Source organism: Symphalangus syndactylus, chromosome 19 (assembly GCF_028878055.3).
Source record: "Symphalangus syndactylus isolate Jambi chromosome 19, NHGRI_mSymSyn1-v2.1_pri, whole genome shotgun sequence".
NCBI classification, from domain to species: domain Eukaryota; kingdom Metazoa; phylum Chordata; class Mammalia; order Primates; family Hylobatidae; genus Symphalangus; species Symphalangus syndactylus.
The window spans coordinates 81,850,265-81,869,258 of NC_072434.2; the positions used below are offsets into that span (position 1 = coordinate 81,850,265).

At 36.6% G+C, this 18,994-nt stretch overlaps 1 protein-coding gene across 1 annotated transcript in view; it reads left to right on the plus strand.

Moving 5' to 3' along the window:
• RYR2 (ryanodine receptor 2) overlaps window positions 1-18,994 on the plus strand; it is a 784,036-nt gene that overhangs the window by 373,418 nt on the left and 391,624 nt on the right. The window contains exon 13 of the mRNA XM_055233438.2: window positions 15,950-16,114. Coding sequence (XP_055089413.1) covers window positions 15,950-16,114 — 165 coding nt within the window. The remainder of the gene's footprint in view (window positions 1-15,949; window positions 16,115-18,994) is intronic.

An 18,994-nucleotide genomic window follows, 5' to 3' on the forward strand; every position in this document is an offset into this window, starting at 1 on the left:
ATCAACTGTACGTTACAAACTATGACTACAGTTTTGTGTTCTGCTTTCATTTGAGGATGTATAGTAGGTATTTTTATATTTTTGACAGCTTCATACTATCCCAATATGTATGTATACACTATGATTTATGCAGTCATTACTCTTTATGTAATCATTGCCCTTTATTGTACATTTAGGTTGTTTCTATAGTTATATATACATATATTCATACATATATATTATTATAAATAAAACTCAAACCAAAATAAGGTGTAGGGAGACCAGAAGTAATTCTGAAAAGACAGTATCCTGAATGAACATTCCCAATCCCTTTCTCTTTCAACTCCTGTTCTGGGTTATACTGAATGGTAGCAGATGCCTCTGAATCTATGAGTTAACTGGAGAGCTCCAGGAAAGACGGTCAGGGTAGGTCTTTATTCTCCATTGTGAAAATAGAGAGGCACAGCTGGTAAAACCTCATTATCCTTACAAAGCTTCTGTATCTATATATTTGCTCTGGGGACTCTTAGAGGGCCTCTACAGTGGGCCAGAATTGCTCCTTGTCTCTGTAACTGGAAAGTACAGTGAATCCCATTATGGGGACATAGGCTTCTTTCTTAAATCTAGCTAGCAGAGGGGTGGGAGTTTGCTAGTTTATCTACTGATAGCACCTCCGTCCAGAAAGATAAAAATTCAACCCACTAAAGAAGAACCAATTATTTGATGGTAGAAACCCTTTTCAAGTAAAGAAGATGGTACCTATTAAAATGACATTCAGCTTATTGACAATAAATTAGAAAAACTAGAAGAAATTGATATCCTTCCAGCAAAACATAACTTACCGAAATAAAATCTCGAAGAGGTAGAAAAACATGAACTGGTACATCGCAATGGAAGACATTGGAATGATTTGCCAAACTTGAGTATTTTTAAAAGCTGGGAGTCTATGGTGGGAGGATCTCTTGAGCCCAGGAGTTTGTGGCTGCAATGAGCTATGATCATGCCCACTGCATTCCAGCCTGGGCAACACAGTGAGACCAAGACTCTATAGAAAAACTAAAAATAAAAAATAAACAGGCAGAATACATCTAACAAAAATTGGAGGAAAAAGAGGAAGAGTGAAAGGTACAGTAGGTGCTCCAGTTGCCTTCTATGAAACAAACGTCAAAGATCTTCTTAAGATTGAAAACTCAAGTAATGGAAGCATAAATATTTAACAGCCAAAAGGGAAACACTCAAATATAATAACATTTACTAGAACAAGATGATGGAAGAGGGAAAAGTTGGTGAGAGAAAGAAGAACACGCTCCCTTTTTCATCATGCATAAGCCTAATAAAAAGAAGTAAAGGGTTACTAAAGAGTCAGAGACATAAACACAGTCACAGGCATGCAGACAGTGAGGAAAACGAGACCATTTAGAGTGAATGGCTCTAAAAAAAAGTATGAAAACAGAAAACCTAAAATATGACACAGTGAAAACCTAAAATATGGCCCACTCTATTTGCTTATCAATATATATAAATGGACTGTATCACAATTTAAAATTAAAATAATTTCATATTTGGGCATGCGGTATAAATTATGCTGACATTAAGAGGCACATCTAAAACAACTTTATTTGGAAAGATTGGAAATAAAAAGATGGCTAGTGGAATACCAAGAAAATACAAACAGGCCAGGTGCGGTGGCTCACCCCTGTAATCCCAGCACTTTGAGAGACCAAGGCAGGTGGATCACTTGAGGTCAAGAGTTCGAGACCAACCTGGCCAACACAGTGAAACCCCGTCTCTACTAAAAATACAAAAATTAGCTAGGCGTGGTGGCATGCACCTGTAATCTCAGCTGCTTGGGAGGCTGAGGGAGGAGAACTGCCTGAACCTGGGAGGCGGTGGTTGCAGTGAGCCACTGCACTCCAGCCTGGGCAACAGAGTGAGACTCTGCCTCAAAAAAAAAAAAAAAAAAGAAAAGGTATCTGTTCTTAATATCAGATAAGGTGGAATTCAGGCAAAATAAAGCATTGCAGGAGACAAAAAAGGATATTTCATGGTATTGAAGAGTGCAAGTCACTAAGTTGTAACAGTTGTTAAATTTACATAACAAGGTAGTATTAGTATTCATAAAACAAGATAGTATTCGTGAAACAATAAAAAGTGGGCAAAGGATATGAACAGACACTTCTCAAAAGAAGATATTTATGTGGCCAAGAAACATGAAAAAAAGCTCAACATCACTGATCATTAGAGAAACGCAAATCAAAACCACAATGAGATACCATCTCACGCCAGTCAGAATGGTGATTATTAAGAAGTCAAGAAACAACAGATGCTGGTGAGGCTGTGGAGAAACAGGAACGCTTTTACATTGTTGATGGGAATACAAATTAGCTCAACCATTGTGGACAACAGTGTGGCGATTCCTCAAGGATCTAGAACCAGAAATACAATTTGACCCAGTGATCCCATTACTGGGTATATAACCAAAGGAATATAAATCAGTCTATTATAAAGATATATGTACACATGTTTATTGCAGCACTATTCACAATAGCAAAGACATAGAATAAACCCAAATGCCCATCAATGATAGACTGGATAAAGAAAATGTGGTACACACACCATGGAACACTATGCAGCCACAAAAAGGAATGAGATAATGTCCTTTGCAGGGACATGGGTGAAGCTGGAAACCATCATCCTCAGCAAACTAACACAGGAACAGAAAACCAAGCGCTGCATGTTCTCACTCATAAGTAGGAGTTAAACAGTGAGAACACATGGACACAGGAAGGGGAACATCACACACCATGGCCTGTCGGTAGGGGGGCGTGAAGGGAGGGAGAGCATCAGGACTAGTAGCTAATGCATGTGGGGCATAAAACCTAGATGACAGGTTGATAGGTGCAGCAAACCACCATGGCACACTTATACCTATGTAACCTGCACATTCTAAACATGTGTCCTGGAACTTAAAAAAAAAAATGCAAGTCACTGAAGTTGTAAGTTGTTAAATTTACATAACAAATAAATATAGGGTAGTACTAGTATTTGTAAAACAAAATCTGCAGGAGCTACGAGGAGAAACAAACAGAAAATCTTAGTATTAGGAGATATCAAGTCACCTTTTCTCAGTTCATGATACACACACACACCACACACCTCATACCACTGAGAGCTTTATGGTGTGTGGTGAGCTGCCACAGAAGCCCTACCCTTAATTGGACATTCATTTTGTTCACTCAGGAGTATTGCAGGGCTGACTTGAGTGGGACTGGGAACTGGGAACGTGCCAACAGTTAGTGCCCTCTGAGAGCTTGGGAGGGTGTTCAGGAAGCAGGGACCCTGTCCTCCCACACTCCTTGGCTTTTTAAATAAAAGAATTGCTGCCATTCTGTGATTCCTTGTAAGTCAGCCAACAGAGCTGAGCATTCTCTCTAGTTGATCTCACTGAGTATCAGGACCCCCATTTTACAGATGGGGAAAACCAAGGCAGGGAGGATGAGTCACATGACCAAGTGGCAGGGCTAGGAACACAGAAGAGTTGGTGGACACAGGGTTATCTCTGCACCAGAACAACTGGCCAGGGTGGGGTGGTTACATATAACTGGGCCGTAGCCTTCTGGGCTGGCTGGTTCACTCGTTCAGTTCACCCCAGGTTGTAAGGACTGCCATGGGAGCCTGAGGCAGACACTTGTCCTGTCAGGGCCTCACCCAGCTAAATTGTCAACCCACCCCTCCACAGGCTGCTGCCTGACCCTGTGTCTAACTGTGATCTCTCAAAATCCTACCTTTCCTGCAGAAAGCTGAATAGAGTCCATCTTTCTCATTTGATTCTTTCTCTAGTAACCCTAATCCTCCTGGAGGTTAATGAATGCCTGTGACAAAGCAGGTTATTCACATGGAAATGGAAATGCAAAAAGGGAAAAGTATATTAACATACTTCAAAAATATTCTTATATAGCCTTTCATCCGTTGATCTATGTATTTTTAAGTTGGGGGTGGGGGTGGGAGGGCACTGTCTGAGAGAAATAAAGTGAAACTTGTAGGTAAAAATATACGTGCAAGTTAATTTCATCATTTGTCATGCCAAAAAGTGGAAAAGTCATAAATTTGCAATAAAAATTATTCTATATCTATAATATTAAATGGTATTAGCTTTCAAAATATATTAATCTAGAAAGATATCCTTGTAAATATTGTTGAGTAAAACAACATTTTGTTGGATGTATTTTTCATGGCTATCTTTCCAGATCAATATATTGTTATATATATATCTCCAGATCAATATATATGTTATATATATAATGTATATATATGTTATATAGATGTTATATATGTTATATATTGTTATATATTGTTATGTATATAACATATATAACATTCATATATGTAACATATTTAACATCTATATAACATATATAGTTATATGTTTTATATGGATATGTTCTATCCATAACATGTTATATGCATAACAATATATGTTGCATATGTTATATACATAATATATATTGATTTGGAGATATGTATAACAATATATTGATCTGGAAAAATATCCATGAAAATATTGTTCAGTAAAATATTGTTTTACTCAATATTTTGAGTTGTAAATTGTAATATAGGTATTGCAAATCTTACGATAGATTTTAATGTAATCTAGTGTTGTAATATTAAAGGTATTATAAATCTTATTTTTGTAATTAAAAAGAAATCTTCATACTTGTGTTTGTATATGATTTTATGGTAGTTGTGGAAGGATATATGCTAATCATTTAACTTAGAGTATTTTAGAAAGATCAAAATGGAAGCTGTATGAGAATATGAAGGCAGAGAGAATTTTTTTCTTTAACTTAAAAAATATATCTCTGGATTATTTTGGCCATTACAATAGTCACATTTATTTTATAACAAAATCAGTTAAAGAAAAAAACAACCATTGCACTGACATTCTGGGACATAAGTTCTGTGCACATTTTTGATTTGTTTATTTAGGATGGATTCCTAGAAATGGAAATAGTGACTTAAAACCTGTGAATATTTTTGAATGTTCTTGACACAGATTGCCCAAAGTAATAGATTTTGAAACCTTTTTCTCTGAATATCTCTCCTAATATTCTCTCCATGTTAGAATAGGGCTCGTATTTGAAGACTTTTGACTCTCCAGATCCTTCTGTGATTTCTGCTCAGAGATTCTGTTTCTGGAATTTGGCGACTGTGTAATGTCACATGTTGCATGGAGGTAGAGAGGGCAAAGATCCCACCTCTTCTTTAACTGAACAATTTAGTTTCTCTAAAGCTACTTTCCTGCCTGGTGTTCAGGGAACCGCTCGAGTGTACAGGTTAATAACGCTGCCATGCTTCCAGCCACTTCATTCGTACAGGTAATTTCATGTGATGACGTGGTTGAAGGCAGTGAAAGTGAAGGTGAGATTTCAGGAAAAATTTTTTTAATCACAGCATATTTTTAATTTTAATATCACTGGAAGATTAGATAATAAAGTTTTTCCCATGAACTAGAGACAATAACCCTTCCAATTATTTCTTTTAAAATGACTTTTTCTTTTATATATTTAATTGCATAGTCATTACAGAAAAATGTAAAGGTAGTACAAAGATGGAGAAAGGAGAAAAGTAAATTCATGCACAATCCATCACTCAAACAACCTCTTGTGCGTATTTGAGTTGTAAGCGAATATTACATATTTTGATGATGAACAGTGTTAATTATATACTATTTTGGGTCTAATTTTCATTTAATAATATATACTACTATATTCTTTAATAGAATTTGGCAGTAATTCAACATCTTATTATATAGATTTATCACAATTCATGCAGCTACTTCATTATATTTGAATATTTAGCTTATTTTCACTTTTAAGCTGAATTTTTTTTTATTTTTTATTTATTTTTTTTTTTGAGGCGGAGTCTCGCTCTGTCGCCCAGGCTGGAGTGCAGTGGCGCAATCTCGGCTCACTGCAAGCTCCACCTCCCGGGTTCACGCCATTCTCCTGCCTCAGCCTCTCCGAGTAGCTGGGACTACAGGCGCCCACCACCACGCCCGGCTAATTTTTTGTATTTTTAGTAGAGACGGGGTTTCACCGTGGTCTCGATCTCCTGACCTCGTGATCCGCCCACCTCGGCCTCCCAAAGTGCTGGGATTACAAGCGTGAGCCACCGCGCCCAGCCTTAAGCTGAATATTTTTATCTCTGAATATTTCTATATATTGCTGACTACTTCTTTTTGGAAGTTGTGCTATTTGTTCCAAGAATATGAAGATTTCAAAAGTGTTTGGTACTGGAGACTCTCAGAGGGCAGAGCAGTATCTGTTTTGTTCACCATGGATAGTGCAGTACCTGACACTTCGTGGGGATTGCTAAATGTCCCTAGTGAGTGAATGCACCTGGCCAAAGTGCTCTTCAGAACTTTGCACCAGTATTTATTCTAAGCAGCAGGGTATGAAACTTTACATTTCTGTGCGACCTCGTCAACAGGTGATTTTAAAATCTGATAATTTTGATAGATGAAAAATCAGTTGTATCCTATTTTATATTCTATGAGTAAGTTAACCTCTTTAACTGTAAAACTCCTATCATTTTAAAAGCAAATTATAATGATTTCGTATTCCCATGAATGAAACAAATGCCACAGTAAGCAATTTTTAGCAATTGGCTTTTTTTTTTTTTTTCATTTCTTGGAATGCATGTGGCTTTCACAAGCAGAGGAATTTGAACTTTCCTGCCCTTCATTCCATCTCTCCCAGAGCAATGACTTTAGACTTTTTTTTAAAAATATGCCTTTTACAGTTTAATCTCAAATGTACTTCAGATTATTCAAGGCATTTAATATATCTTAAATATATATGCATCTCATAATATTTCAAATGAGCTCTGAATCATAACTTGTAAGGACAGAAACAGAATCAATAACAACAATATGTTTTCAGTTGGGAACTTCTGAATGTACCAGCAAAGCTACTCTAAGACTGGGCATAAATATATTTAGTTGGGAGTGGAAAGAAAATTCTTATTATCTGGTGAGTCGAAGTGGTATGGGGGATTTGATTCTCCTGACTCAGTCTTCCCTGGGAAGGGAAGGGATGGAGAATTTTTATGCCAACTTCCAAATTCTTTGAAATTCTGCTCATGTCCTAACTTGAGCTTTCTGTAATCATGGTTAGTGTCTTTCCAGTTAGGGCTGTCTCTGGATATTACGAATTAGGAATTTTAAAAATGACTTTTGTTTACAACAATGCCCGACTTCCAAGACTATAGTCCGGAGCTGGTGATTCAAATTCCTATTTCGTTGGTTAAAAGTAGAGCAGTGATGCCTTTTTCTTACATCTGCTTTTCTGCCATCACTATCATTATCATCAGCATCATTTTCTTAAAGCAAATTAATGCTTCTCGATAACTTACTTCGTTTAGAATGCACAGTACTCTTTTTACTGTTTTTTTTTTACTACTGTATTTTAAATTTTCTAATTCTTAGATCCCTGATTTTCAGAAGTTTGTAGGTACCAATAACTCTATAAGGGGAGAGCTATAATTTAAATAAATTTAATTAAAACTATCTGCTAATTAAAATGTTTAGGTGACTGTGTGTGTGTGTGTGTGTGTGTGTGTGATATCTTAGAGAAAAGAACAAATTAGTGTGAGATTCTTGTGTAATATTTTACCTAATTTTGATTGGTAGAAAATTGTTTTTAAAATAGAAGACATTTCTGATACTAGAAAAGTAGTTAAAATCCGGCTACAAGGTACAGAAAAAAGGGCTGTGGAACTAACATAATTTGATAGTTTAGTTTCATTTAAAATAAGTTACAAAACACAAGTAGGTATCTCAGGAAAAAATAAATGGCACAGAAATACATATCTAAAACTACACTCACATATACAGACGTGAAAAATTAGAGTAATTGATAGTGCTGATTATAATATTTATACTAGAATCCTGTTTTGATTGGAAGCCCAATGAAGTAAAAATCCATTCATGCTGAAAAGTATTTTCTGCAATTATATAATAAAGCAGCATTGAACTTATAACTATTGAAACACAATAAAAAGAGACCTTGATTAAAGATGAAAATATATATTTTTAAGATACTGTTTCACATTGTCAAAATTTCAGAGAAAATAGAATAGCTCAACAGATTCACTTAATCCCTTTGTTAGTCATCACATTTGATCATGGTCTCTGTTCTTTAAAATACATATTGGATTCACTTAAAGGTATATTTGATACTTTTTCCCCACCTCAGTGTCACTGGTAGGTTGAAAATTACTGCCCTCTCTTTACATACTTCTGCCACATTTCCTATGAAGAGGAGTCCTTATATTGTGAAAGGCAAACACTTTTTAAAAAATGACATAACATATATCTTAGACCTTAGATCTTAGACGTACATCTTCTACCATATTTCCCATGAAGAGGAGTACTTACATTGTGAAAGGCGAACACTTAAAAAAAAATGATGTAACATATATCTTAGACCTGAGGTATACTTTGAGTATGCAATAATGAATGACTGCTGGTTGACATAATTACTGTGTTGCAAATCAAGATTTATTACCGATGGAAAATCAAACTTTTCTAGGTCAGTTTTCAAATCTCAGCTTTCAAATCTCAGCTTTCTTCTGGGTTTAGGAGTTTTGGTTTTGAAATTCTGAAATGAGAATCGATTCTTGTGAACGCTTGCATTTACGTGATCAGTCCCTTACCTCTAACTGGGTGAGATGGTATTGAAAGTACAAGTACATTTGGAAGATTTTATAAATCATTAAGATCATTTTAACTTAAGATTTTAAAGGTGAGACTGGCTTTAAAATTCCATGTTGCTAGTTGACATAAGGAGCATTTCCTCAACTGTCATTGGGGTGTCTTTGACACTAATGTGAACATTCACCAGCCAATCTCAAATACAGGATTTGACACAAGAATCAACAATTGCTGACAACCCTATATATTCAGAAAAAAACTGAATAAAATAGGAAATGTTTATAATGTAACCTACTTTGGTTTTCTTTTAAGGAAACTATTTTACAAAATGAAGAATGCTATTTGATAGATGTAGATTTTCTTAGAAATATTCTTCACTTCCTCTATTCCTAGAAGTTTTAACCATTGTTTTCAAGTGTATTGAAATGTTCATTTAATCATAAGACAGGTCTTGCCAATCATATGTGTATTCAATCCCCAACCCACAAGATAAAATTTTTTTAGCTTAAAATGCCCCTGAAACATTTCTCTGTAGGCGATTTCCTCTGTTTTTTCCTCCCTATGTACAGTGAATAGAAGTCTTTTGCTATGGAAATGGTGGAATAACAGTTTCAAATAAGACTGTCAATGAGATTACAAGAATTGTGGAACAAATGTCAAAAATATAATAAAACTTTTTCTTTGAGAGAGAGTCCCTCGCGCTATCACTCAGCTAGGGTGCAGTGGCAAGATCTTGGCTCACTGCAGCCTCTACCTCCTAGGTTCAAGCAATTCTCCCACCTCAGCCTCCCAAGTAGCTGGGACTACAGGCGTGCACCATCACACCCAGCAAATTTTTGTAGTTTTAGTAGAGACGGGGTTTCGCTGTGTTGCCCAGGCTGGTCTTGAACTGCTGAGCTCAAGCGATCTGCCTGCCTCGGCCTCCCAAAACGCTAGGATTACCCAGGCGTGTATCACGATGCCAGACTAAAATGTTTTTAAGACATTTATACTACACTATTTTTATTTCGATTTTTTATTTTCGATTCAGAATATGTTTCAGGTGTTTTAAAACGTACACTTTCACACAGTGAAAATAAAGGTAGAAGTGAATAACTTACTATGTGTCAATCAATGTGCTAAGACCTTTCATGCATTATCTTATTTAATCCTAACACAACTCTATGGAGTTAAGATGCTGTTTTTTTATCTTTATTATGCAGCTGAGGAAGCTGAGGCTTAGATAAGTTATATGGCAGAACCAAACTTAACTATGTAGTAAGACTAAAAACCTCTTTAGTAAGAAAATTAAAGATTTTATAAAGAACTTGTAATTTTTTTTTCTTAACAAAACAGTTATACGAAGTTACCCATGGAGATGAATTTTGCATTTACTTGGGATTAAAATCAAAAGAAATTTTTGCAGCAGTCTTTTCTCAAGGGGCATTGATAACCTGATAAAATAGTGCCAATTATGGTTTTACAGAATATAGAGAAATTCAGTTATAGTTGTATGCTGGTCTTTTTTAATGACTGTAAGAATGAGAATGAACCCATTGAAGCCTTCTGTGATTAACATATCATAATTTGATAGTTTAGTTTTATTTAAGTTACAAAACACAAGTGGTTATCTCAGGAAAAAATAGAGGGCACAGAAATACATATCTAAAGCTACATTCTCATATACAGAAACATTGTGACGAATTACAGTGATCAATCGGTCAGGGTTCAGCCAGAGATGCAGAACCAGTGGAGATAGGTATATATTAAGGCATTTATTATATAGGTTTGCTTAATGAGATTGTGAGGGCTGGGTAAGTAAGCCTGACACCTGCAGTGCAAGTGGTCTGGCCAGGATGATTATGATCAGGCTGGAATCCTTAGGCATGGGCTGATGCTGTTGTCCACAGGTGGTCAGGAAGAGAGGACCAACAGCAGGGTAGAGTCCCATGGAAGCTAGCTGTAGTTTATGTGCTCAGGGAAAGCCTGAACCCTTTGAAAGAGCTCACCTGGTTAAGTATCATCCACCTTGGATAATCTCTCCTTTGATTTACTCGAAGTCAATTGATAAGAAACCTTAATTATATCTACAAGATCCCTTGACCTTTGCCATCTAAGGTAACCTCATTGCAGGAGTGATATCCTGTTCTATTCATTGGTCCCGCACACACTCTAGGGGAGGGTATTGCACGGGGTGTTAGAGGGCTATTATTTAGGCGCTGCGACCTTAAGCTCTGTGGCTGCTGCTGTGGAAGCCCCTCAAAGACCCCTTCAGCAAGAGAAACTTTAAAAATCTTTTCTTTCCACCAACTCATTTACCAGAGTAATTTCTCCTGAGAAGCCGAGGGATAATGAGGGATAATGTGTGATTTTTTTTTTTTTTTGCTTTTCTGTCCTGGAAGGGCTAAGCCTGGCCTGGCCTGGCCTGTCAGTACCAGTCATTTCTCTTACCATGTAACATTTTTAGACTTTCTTTTCACAGTGACCAACTATTCTGTGCTGCAGTGTGGCACCATAAAGGAGCAAATAAAAAAATTCTTTTGACTTTTTAATTTTTTCTAACTTTAACCATTACTTGTCTTAAAGAGACCTGGCTATTAAAAAACCAATAAAAACTCCATCATCTAAGGATAACGGCCTTTTGTCTTTAGTTACCTGGTAGAGTAATTTGGATAGACATACGGATGATTTTAACTATGCTAGAAGAATTCATCTGAAGTGCATGCTCTGTATTATAAGAAATAATTCTATAGGACTAGTTTTAGTCTTTTACTGAGTCTACTTTTAGATATCTAGTATGTATATATCACTCAGTATATATATATGTGTATGAGGCCACAGTTCCTCAGAAATAGGTATGTCTTCATTATGAGTCAGGTTAGTATACCCAATGTGAAATATCACTCAATACTTTTCAGACCAATCATTTTTACATCTGGGTCTATTTTATTTGTTTACTTTTTATTTTTATTTATTTTTTTTGAGATGGAGTCTTGCTCTGTTGCCCAGGCTGGAGTGCAGTGGCATGATCTTGGCTCACTGCAAGCTCTGCCTCCCGGGTTCACACCATTCTCCTGCCTCAGCCTCCCAAGTAGCTGGGACTACAGGTGCCTGCCACCGCACCCAGCTAATTGTTTGTTTTATTTATTTATTTATTTATTTTTTATTTTATTATTTATTTTTTTTTTTAGTAGAGACGGGGTTTCACCATGTTAGCCAGGATAGTCTTGATCTCCTGACCTTGTGATCCACCCGCCTCGGCCTCCCAGAGTGCTGGGATTACAGGCATGAGCCACCGCGCCCAGCCACATCTGGGTCTATTTTAATATTCATTTGAAAATTAGATGTTCCAAGCACTTACGAATGGGATTATTTGAATGCTCATAATGGGAGTAGTTTGTCAGCACAGTTTTTATGGGAAATCTGAAGGAATTTCCAGAAATTCATCAAGGATCTGACATTTGCAGGCTGTTCTGGTCCTGAGGTTATGTGGGGTCAGGCTGGAGGAATCAGACATATGATTCCCGCTGTCAAAAAGGTGAATGATAGTCAAGTGGAAAGAAGACAATTGAGGAACAGTTTTAACAAAGTACCAACATTTCCCTGATAGTGGAAGTACAACATGCTATGAGAGTACATGAATGAAAAGAGAAAATATCCATACAAACCTCTTAGATTGAAAAAGCAGTGTTTGCAATAATTCTAGACTGTGCTGAAAAGAGTTATTTTATCTCTGAGTATTTTTATAGCTCTTAAGGTCTCAAGATTATTCTTGCAGGATAGAAGACTATAAAAGTTAAAAATTTACAGGTTTTAATGAATAAGATAATGCTTATAAGATAATGCTAAGATTAGGAGGATCTTGACATTTTCTTGATTAAATGTAGGAGGTATAGGAATTAAATTTTATACAGTCTTTTGAGGGAGGTTTCCATTTAATAGCAAAATACTTAAGCTAGAGTGTTTTAATGGCAATCTGATCTACAGATTGAAAAATTTCTATTGATTAACTTTTAATTTCATTAACTCTTTTTTATATAATTCCAATCTGATGCTAAGCTGACCCAGTTAATTTTGTATTTAAATTATTTTCATTTTTCTATTTCATTTATTTTTGTGATGTATAATTTAGCTCTATTTATTCATTATATATATGTTTTCTTTTATGTTTTTGAACATATTTTGTAATTTAAATAGTTGCTCTAAAGTCCTTGTCTGCTAGTTGCAGGATCTGGGCCATCTTTGCATTGATTTGTATTGCCTGTACTCTTGTTGTCTTTGTTGTTCCAAAAAATATAGGTCACATTTTCTAGTTTCTTTGTATCTGCTTATTTTTGACAATATATTGGATATTGGGAATGAGATGTAGTAGAGGCTCTGAATTGCAAGTTTTATTCTGAAGAGTGATTTTGGTTTTGCAGGCAGTTAACCTTGTTGGATTGAAACTTCAGTTTTCTCTCTTTTACATGGGGAGTTGCTTATATTTTTACTCAAATCTTTCAGCTTCCATCTGTTGCCATTATACTGGACTTTCCTCCAGCATACATAGTCAGCAGAATTTGGATAATTTTTTTACAAAGATTTCGTAGATAACTTTGAGTCCAGGATTTAGCCCATCTAATTATTTTGTTGCTTGTGGGCCCTGAAGCATATCCTCTGATACCTCAAGCCAATAAAGCAGCAGATTGCTGCTGCCAGAGTAGCAGGCAGATTGGGCACTGCATGCCCCAAGGCAAAAGGCAGCCACTTACCAATCACGCAAGGTGCTGTTTGCCTTTTGAGAGAGATCTACTTTTCAATTTCTTCCTGCTTTTGGTCCAAGTGCCTTTAAGTCAATTCTTAAAAGGATTTTTTCCAAATTTTATAACAGTTTCTATAGGAGAATTCACTCCAGTGAATTACTTCATCATTTTCCGAAGTAGAACAACTCAAAAGAAAAATAAAATTTAAAAGCTGATGCCAAAATTAAGGCCATTAATATAGATATGATAAAACTAATACAGAGTTTTAGTAAGATTATTACTTGCCTAATCTGAGCACTTTATTTCCAGTAATACAGACTAATACTCTATTGGATGCTTTTACTAGATGTCACATTTGTGGTTCATGCTGTGCTTCAGCTTATGGTCATTCAAAGGCTCTAGATTATTTTCATCTGAATTTCTCCTAAGCCTGAGCTACAGAAAATGACAGGAGATAAAGAAGGAAAGAACATGGATGGCCTTTGGTCTTTCATTCAGCAAGCGATCTCACTTATTTTTTCTAATGTAACTTCAGCATTTTTTACCTCACTCAAGGGTCAGATTAATTTTTAAAACAGTCATCGGCCGGGAGCGGTGGCTCACACCTGTAATCCCTGCGCTTTGGGAGGCCGAGGTGGGTGGATCACCTGAGTTCAGGCGTTTAAGACTAGCCTCACCAACATGGTGAAATCTGTCTCTACTAAAAATACAAAAATTAGCAGGGCCTGGTGGTGGGCGCCTGTCATCTCAGCTACTCAGGAGGCTGAGACAGCAGAATTGCTGGAACCAGGAGGCAGAGGTTACAGTGAGCTGAGACTGTGCCACTGCATTCCAGCCTGGGTGACAGAGAAAGACTCCATCTCAAAAAAAAAAAAAAATCATCATTATGATATTTCAGAATTAAATCTTCTAATCCAGAGACGGATGTGAAATACATCAATAAAATACAAAGAAAGCATAATTTCACAATTAATGTTTATGTGACTTCTTACTATATAATCCATGCACCTATAAATAATCTAGACACAAACCAATTTGCTTGAAGAAAAGACCAAAAAAAAAAAGTTAGAGGCTCACTGTTCTATTCTGAAGAGATAATTACAGTGTTCTATTTTTTTCCCAGAATTTAATTTTTCTATTGACAGGGTTGGTATACGTAGATTAGTAGTTTATCTAGGTTGATAGAATGAAATTGGAATGGTTTTATTGTCTGTTTTATTACAGATACTTAGAATAGTGTTTCAGGTTATTTGCATAATGATTGAATCAACTTAATTGATAATTATATATTTTCTTAGTTGACCTTGACCTTTTGTGTTAAAAATTTCAACTCATTTTAATTTGAATTTTCAATTGTTTATGGAGTGTTCATAATCATTTTCAGGTCATTAATTATTAATACGTTATGCAAATGACATGAAAAATCTGTTAAACCTTGGGGTTATTTTAAAATTGTTCTTTTTTGTTTAGCAGACATGCATTTTACTCTGACTGAATCTTCAAAACATTCGTTTAACTATAATTCTATATAAAAGTCATAAGACCAAAGACATAGAAGACACGTAAAGTAAGTTAACAAGGAAGGTTAGACCAAGGAAGAAAAAAGAGTAAGAGACTAAAGAAAGGAGGTACCCTTGACTTTTTCATTGCTGCTTTAGGGACTGTATGGGACTTTAAGACACAGTGAGTTCCTGAAGATCACAGCTATGCATGGGAGGAAAAACGGCAAGAGTGTATGTTGGAGGAGGAAGTGCTGACATAAATAGAGATTTGAAAGAAACATTTGGTTGGTATCAGAGGATGGATTGCTACTCCCTAGGAGAGGAAGTTTGGCATAGTAGCCGTTTAAGAGTGAATACCTCTGTAGTCCGCGTTGGAAATTGCAGTAGTAGAAACTGAATTTTAGCTTTGATTCGTTCAAAATAAATAATCGTTTTAATTAACAGGTTCATTAACAATCATTGTCACCATTATTATTGACAAAGTTGTCAAAAAATTTTGAAGTGTTTATCCCGGGGACACTATCCTGAAATCTACATGCATTATCTTATTTTTTTTTTTGATCCTATGGAGAGATACCTTATTAGCTTTATTTATGGATGAGAAAACTTAGGCTTAAAAGGTTTAATAACATCTTAGAGGTAATGAGTGGCAGAGGCTGGACTCAAAACAAAATCTCTCTGTCCCCCAAACCTATGTTCTTAATCACCAATAATGAAAAAAAAAAACCCACAAAAACCCAGGAAGGATATTTAGCTTAACTACTAATTTTAAGATCTCTGGTTTGGAGTTGGCTATTTTGCAACATAAAATTTAAAAATTTTACATTATGGCAAAAATAATGTTCTACCAATGTGAATAATTCAAGCATATGTTAGAGGTTGAACTGTTAGAGTAAAATATTTGGCCATTATTTCAGGGAACTTCAGAGGGCTGAATTTTTCAAGGAACATATTTACAATAAGGCAAAATGCTATTGCCATACACTAGTATTTTTGAAATGTTTACTGACCTTTTTTTCCTCCTCTCCCCTTAGGAAAAATTGGATGTAGGGGTGAGAAAAGAAGTCGATGGCATGGGAACATCCGAAATAAAATACGGTGACTCAGTATGCTATATACAACATGTAGACACAGGCCTATGGCTTACTTACCAGTCTGTGGACGTGAAATCTGTGAGAATGGGATCTATACAACGTAAGGTAAGGTGATAGAAAAAAACATAATTTATAGAAGTAATTTTTATGAATACACAAGCACAAGTCAAAAAAATTGGCTAATCTTTTTAGTCACCTGCAAAAGTTCATAATTTTGCAAGCGAAAGGGCAGATTCCACTGTTAATAGACTCTTTAGCTTTATAAGGTGAACAGAGCTGGATGTTACATCACTCATGTATAGGATTGTGGGATGCATGCATTTAAATATGAAGTGAAGAAATACACAGTGCCGTCTTCTGGATTCTAGTTTAGTACAGTTCACTTTGTCCTCCATGCTGTGAGAAAGTCCGTTACTGACATCCCCTTGCTAACAAGAAGAGGCCCACTGTTTGGTAGTGATAATGATGCTCTTCCTGGCCTGTGCCGTTCTCCTACTCACTTCCTGATTTCCAGACATTGTCTTCAATTTCCCCAGCATGTCACTTACAACACATTCCTTGCAGTCTATCAGAGTACCATGGCTTTTCCACACCTGTGCCTCTGCAGACTGTCTCTTCTGTTTAGAATACCTTCAAACCTTTTTTGTCTCCCTGACTCTTTTCCATCATCCAGGAATTCAATTTATTTATCATTTTAGAAGTTCTTCCTGACGATATCAGCTTATCAGCTACTCCCTCCTTTGAGTTCTCATAATGTTCATCTATAACTCATTACATTTTATACACACACTCCTTGTGTTATTTAATTTAGTAGGCCACATATCTCTCTTTCTCTCACCACCCCTGTCCCCCCACCCCCACAAATTTGCAACTCCCCTGAGGGAGTACATCATACTAGATTGTTCACGTTTTTACATATGACATGCAGCACAGTGCACAGAACCAAAAAACACACATTATTTCCGGAAACGTGAGACCTTGGAAAGGAAGGCTTTAGTGATACCGACCTTTTTATTTTCAACAGATTTATTAATCAAAATATATACCCACATTCCAGTAACTAAATAGACGACTGTTCTTGTGATCTATTTAGAGTGATCAGTGCTGATTTTAGTGAAGGTGGAGGCCTATACTGCAGGGATATAGTTGACTTGAGTGCATCCCAGTACAACCTTCCTTGGAGCTTGGGATAGAGATCCTCTGACAATTCTCCTGCAAGACCTATATCATCATTATAATAAGATGATCCGTTGTTTTTTAGGTCTTTGATCTGGGCTCATACCTTTAAGTGTACTTGCGTGTATTCAATATTTGTGAAGCACTCCCTATTTCTTGCAACTGAAGGTGGCCTGTTTTAAAACTTTATTATAGATAATTTAAATTTATACAAAATAACGAATAGTGTAATGAACCCCTGAGTCTTCACCATTCAACATTTTCAATGCTCTCTTACTGTTGTTTCAGTTACCCTCCAATCCTATGCTATGTCTCACTAGATTATTACTGTTACTTATTTTCAACTTTTAGAGGTAATATGTATATACATTGAAATGTAAACATTAAGCTATAGAGGGTTTTTTTTTTCTTGAGACAAGAGTTTCACTGTGTCGCCTGGTGTGCAGTGGTGTGATCTCTGCTCACTGCAACCTCTGCCTCCTGGGTTCAAGCAATTCTCCTGTCTCAGCCTCCTGAGTAGCTGGAATTACAGGCGCCCACCACCGCGGCCAGCTAATTTTTTTATTTTTAGTGGAGATGGGGTTTCGCCATATTGGCCAGGCTGGTTTCGAACTCCTGACCTCAGGTGATCCACCCGCCTCGGCCTCCCAAAGTGCTGGGATTACAGGCGTGAGCCACTGAGCTGGGCAGCTGTAGAGTTTTAACAAATGGATACACTGGTGTGACCCACAAGCTTATCTCCACGTGGAACATGTCTAATTTCCAAGAAGTTTCCCAACATTCCTTTCTAGGTTATTCCTGCTCCCTTTCCCCCAGGGGCAACTATTCTTTTGATTTTTTTTTTTTTTTTTGACAGTCTGGCTCTGTCACCCAGGCTGGAGTACAGTGGCGCAATCTCGGCTCACTGCAATATCCACCTCCCGGGTTCAAGCGATTTTCCTGCCTCAGACTCCCGAGTAGCTGGGATTACAGGCACACGCAACGACGCCAGGCTAATTTTTGTATTTTTAGTAAAGAAGGAGTTTCACCATGTTGGCCAGGATGGTCTCCATCTCCTGACCTCATGATCCGTCCGCCTCAGCCTCCCAGAGTGCTGGGATTACAGGCGTGAGCCACCACGCCTGGCCACTCTTGTGATCTTCTGTCATGGAAATGATCTTGTGATCATTTTTCTGTTTTAGCTGATGTTGAATTTTATATAAGTGAAATTCTATAGCATGTACTCTTTTGTATATGCCTCCTTTTGCTCAGCCAAAGGTCTGTAACATTTATCCATATTGTTCCATGTTTGAGTCCAAATTGCTTAAGCTACTTTTTGAGGTCTCCAGAAGCCAACAAGCCAGAAATTAAACTAAACACAATCTAAGGAGGGGGCGGGGGTCAGAAAGGAAAGGAAGAGTTAAAGATATGTAATTTATTCTGTCTTCATTACTAGACTCTGAGATTGGAACCAAGTCTTTGATTTATGTATTTTCAGTATCTAGCAGAGTGCTGGAACCATAGTAGGCGCTCAATAAATGTTTCTTGAATGAAAACATGTATTTTCAAGGATGTGGAGTTATAATTGAGTTGGTGAGATTGCCTGTGCACCTGCTAACTTGGTCTTCAACTGCATTAGCGTTGCACAATTATGAGCCATGCTGAGCTGGGTTAGCATTCTCAAGGTGAACAGCTAATATTGTCGAAATTGTGGCAGAAGAGGTCGATTTGGCTTTAAAGCAAACTTTTCTTTCAATAATGATGTTTGGTCATGGTTCTTCTACTAGATTTAGCAGATGTTATCTTTTTCTTTTTTTCTTAATATTTTAC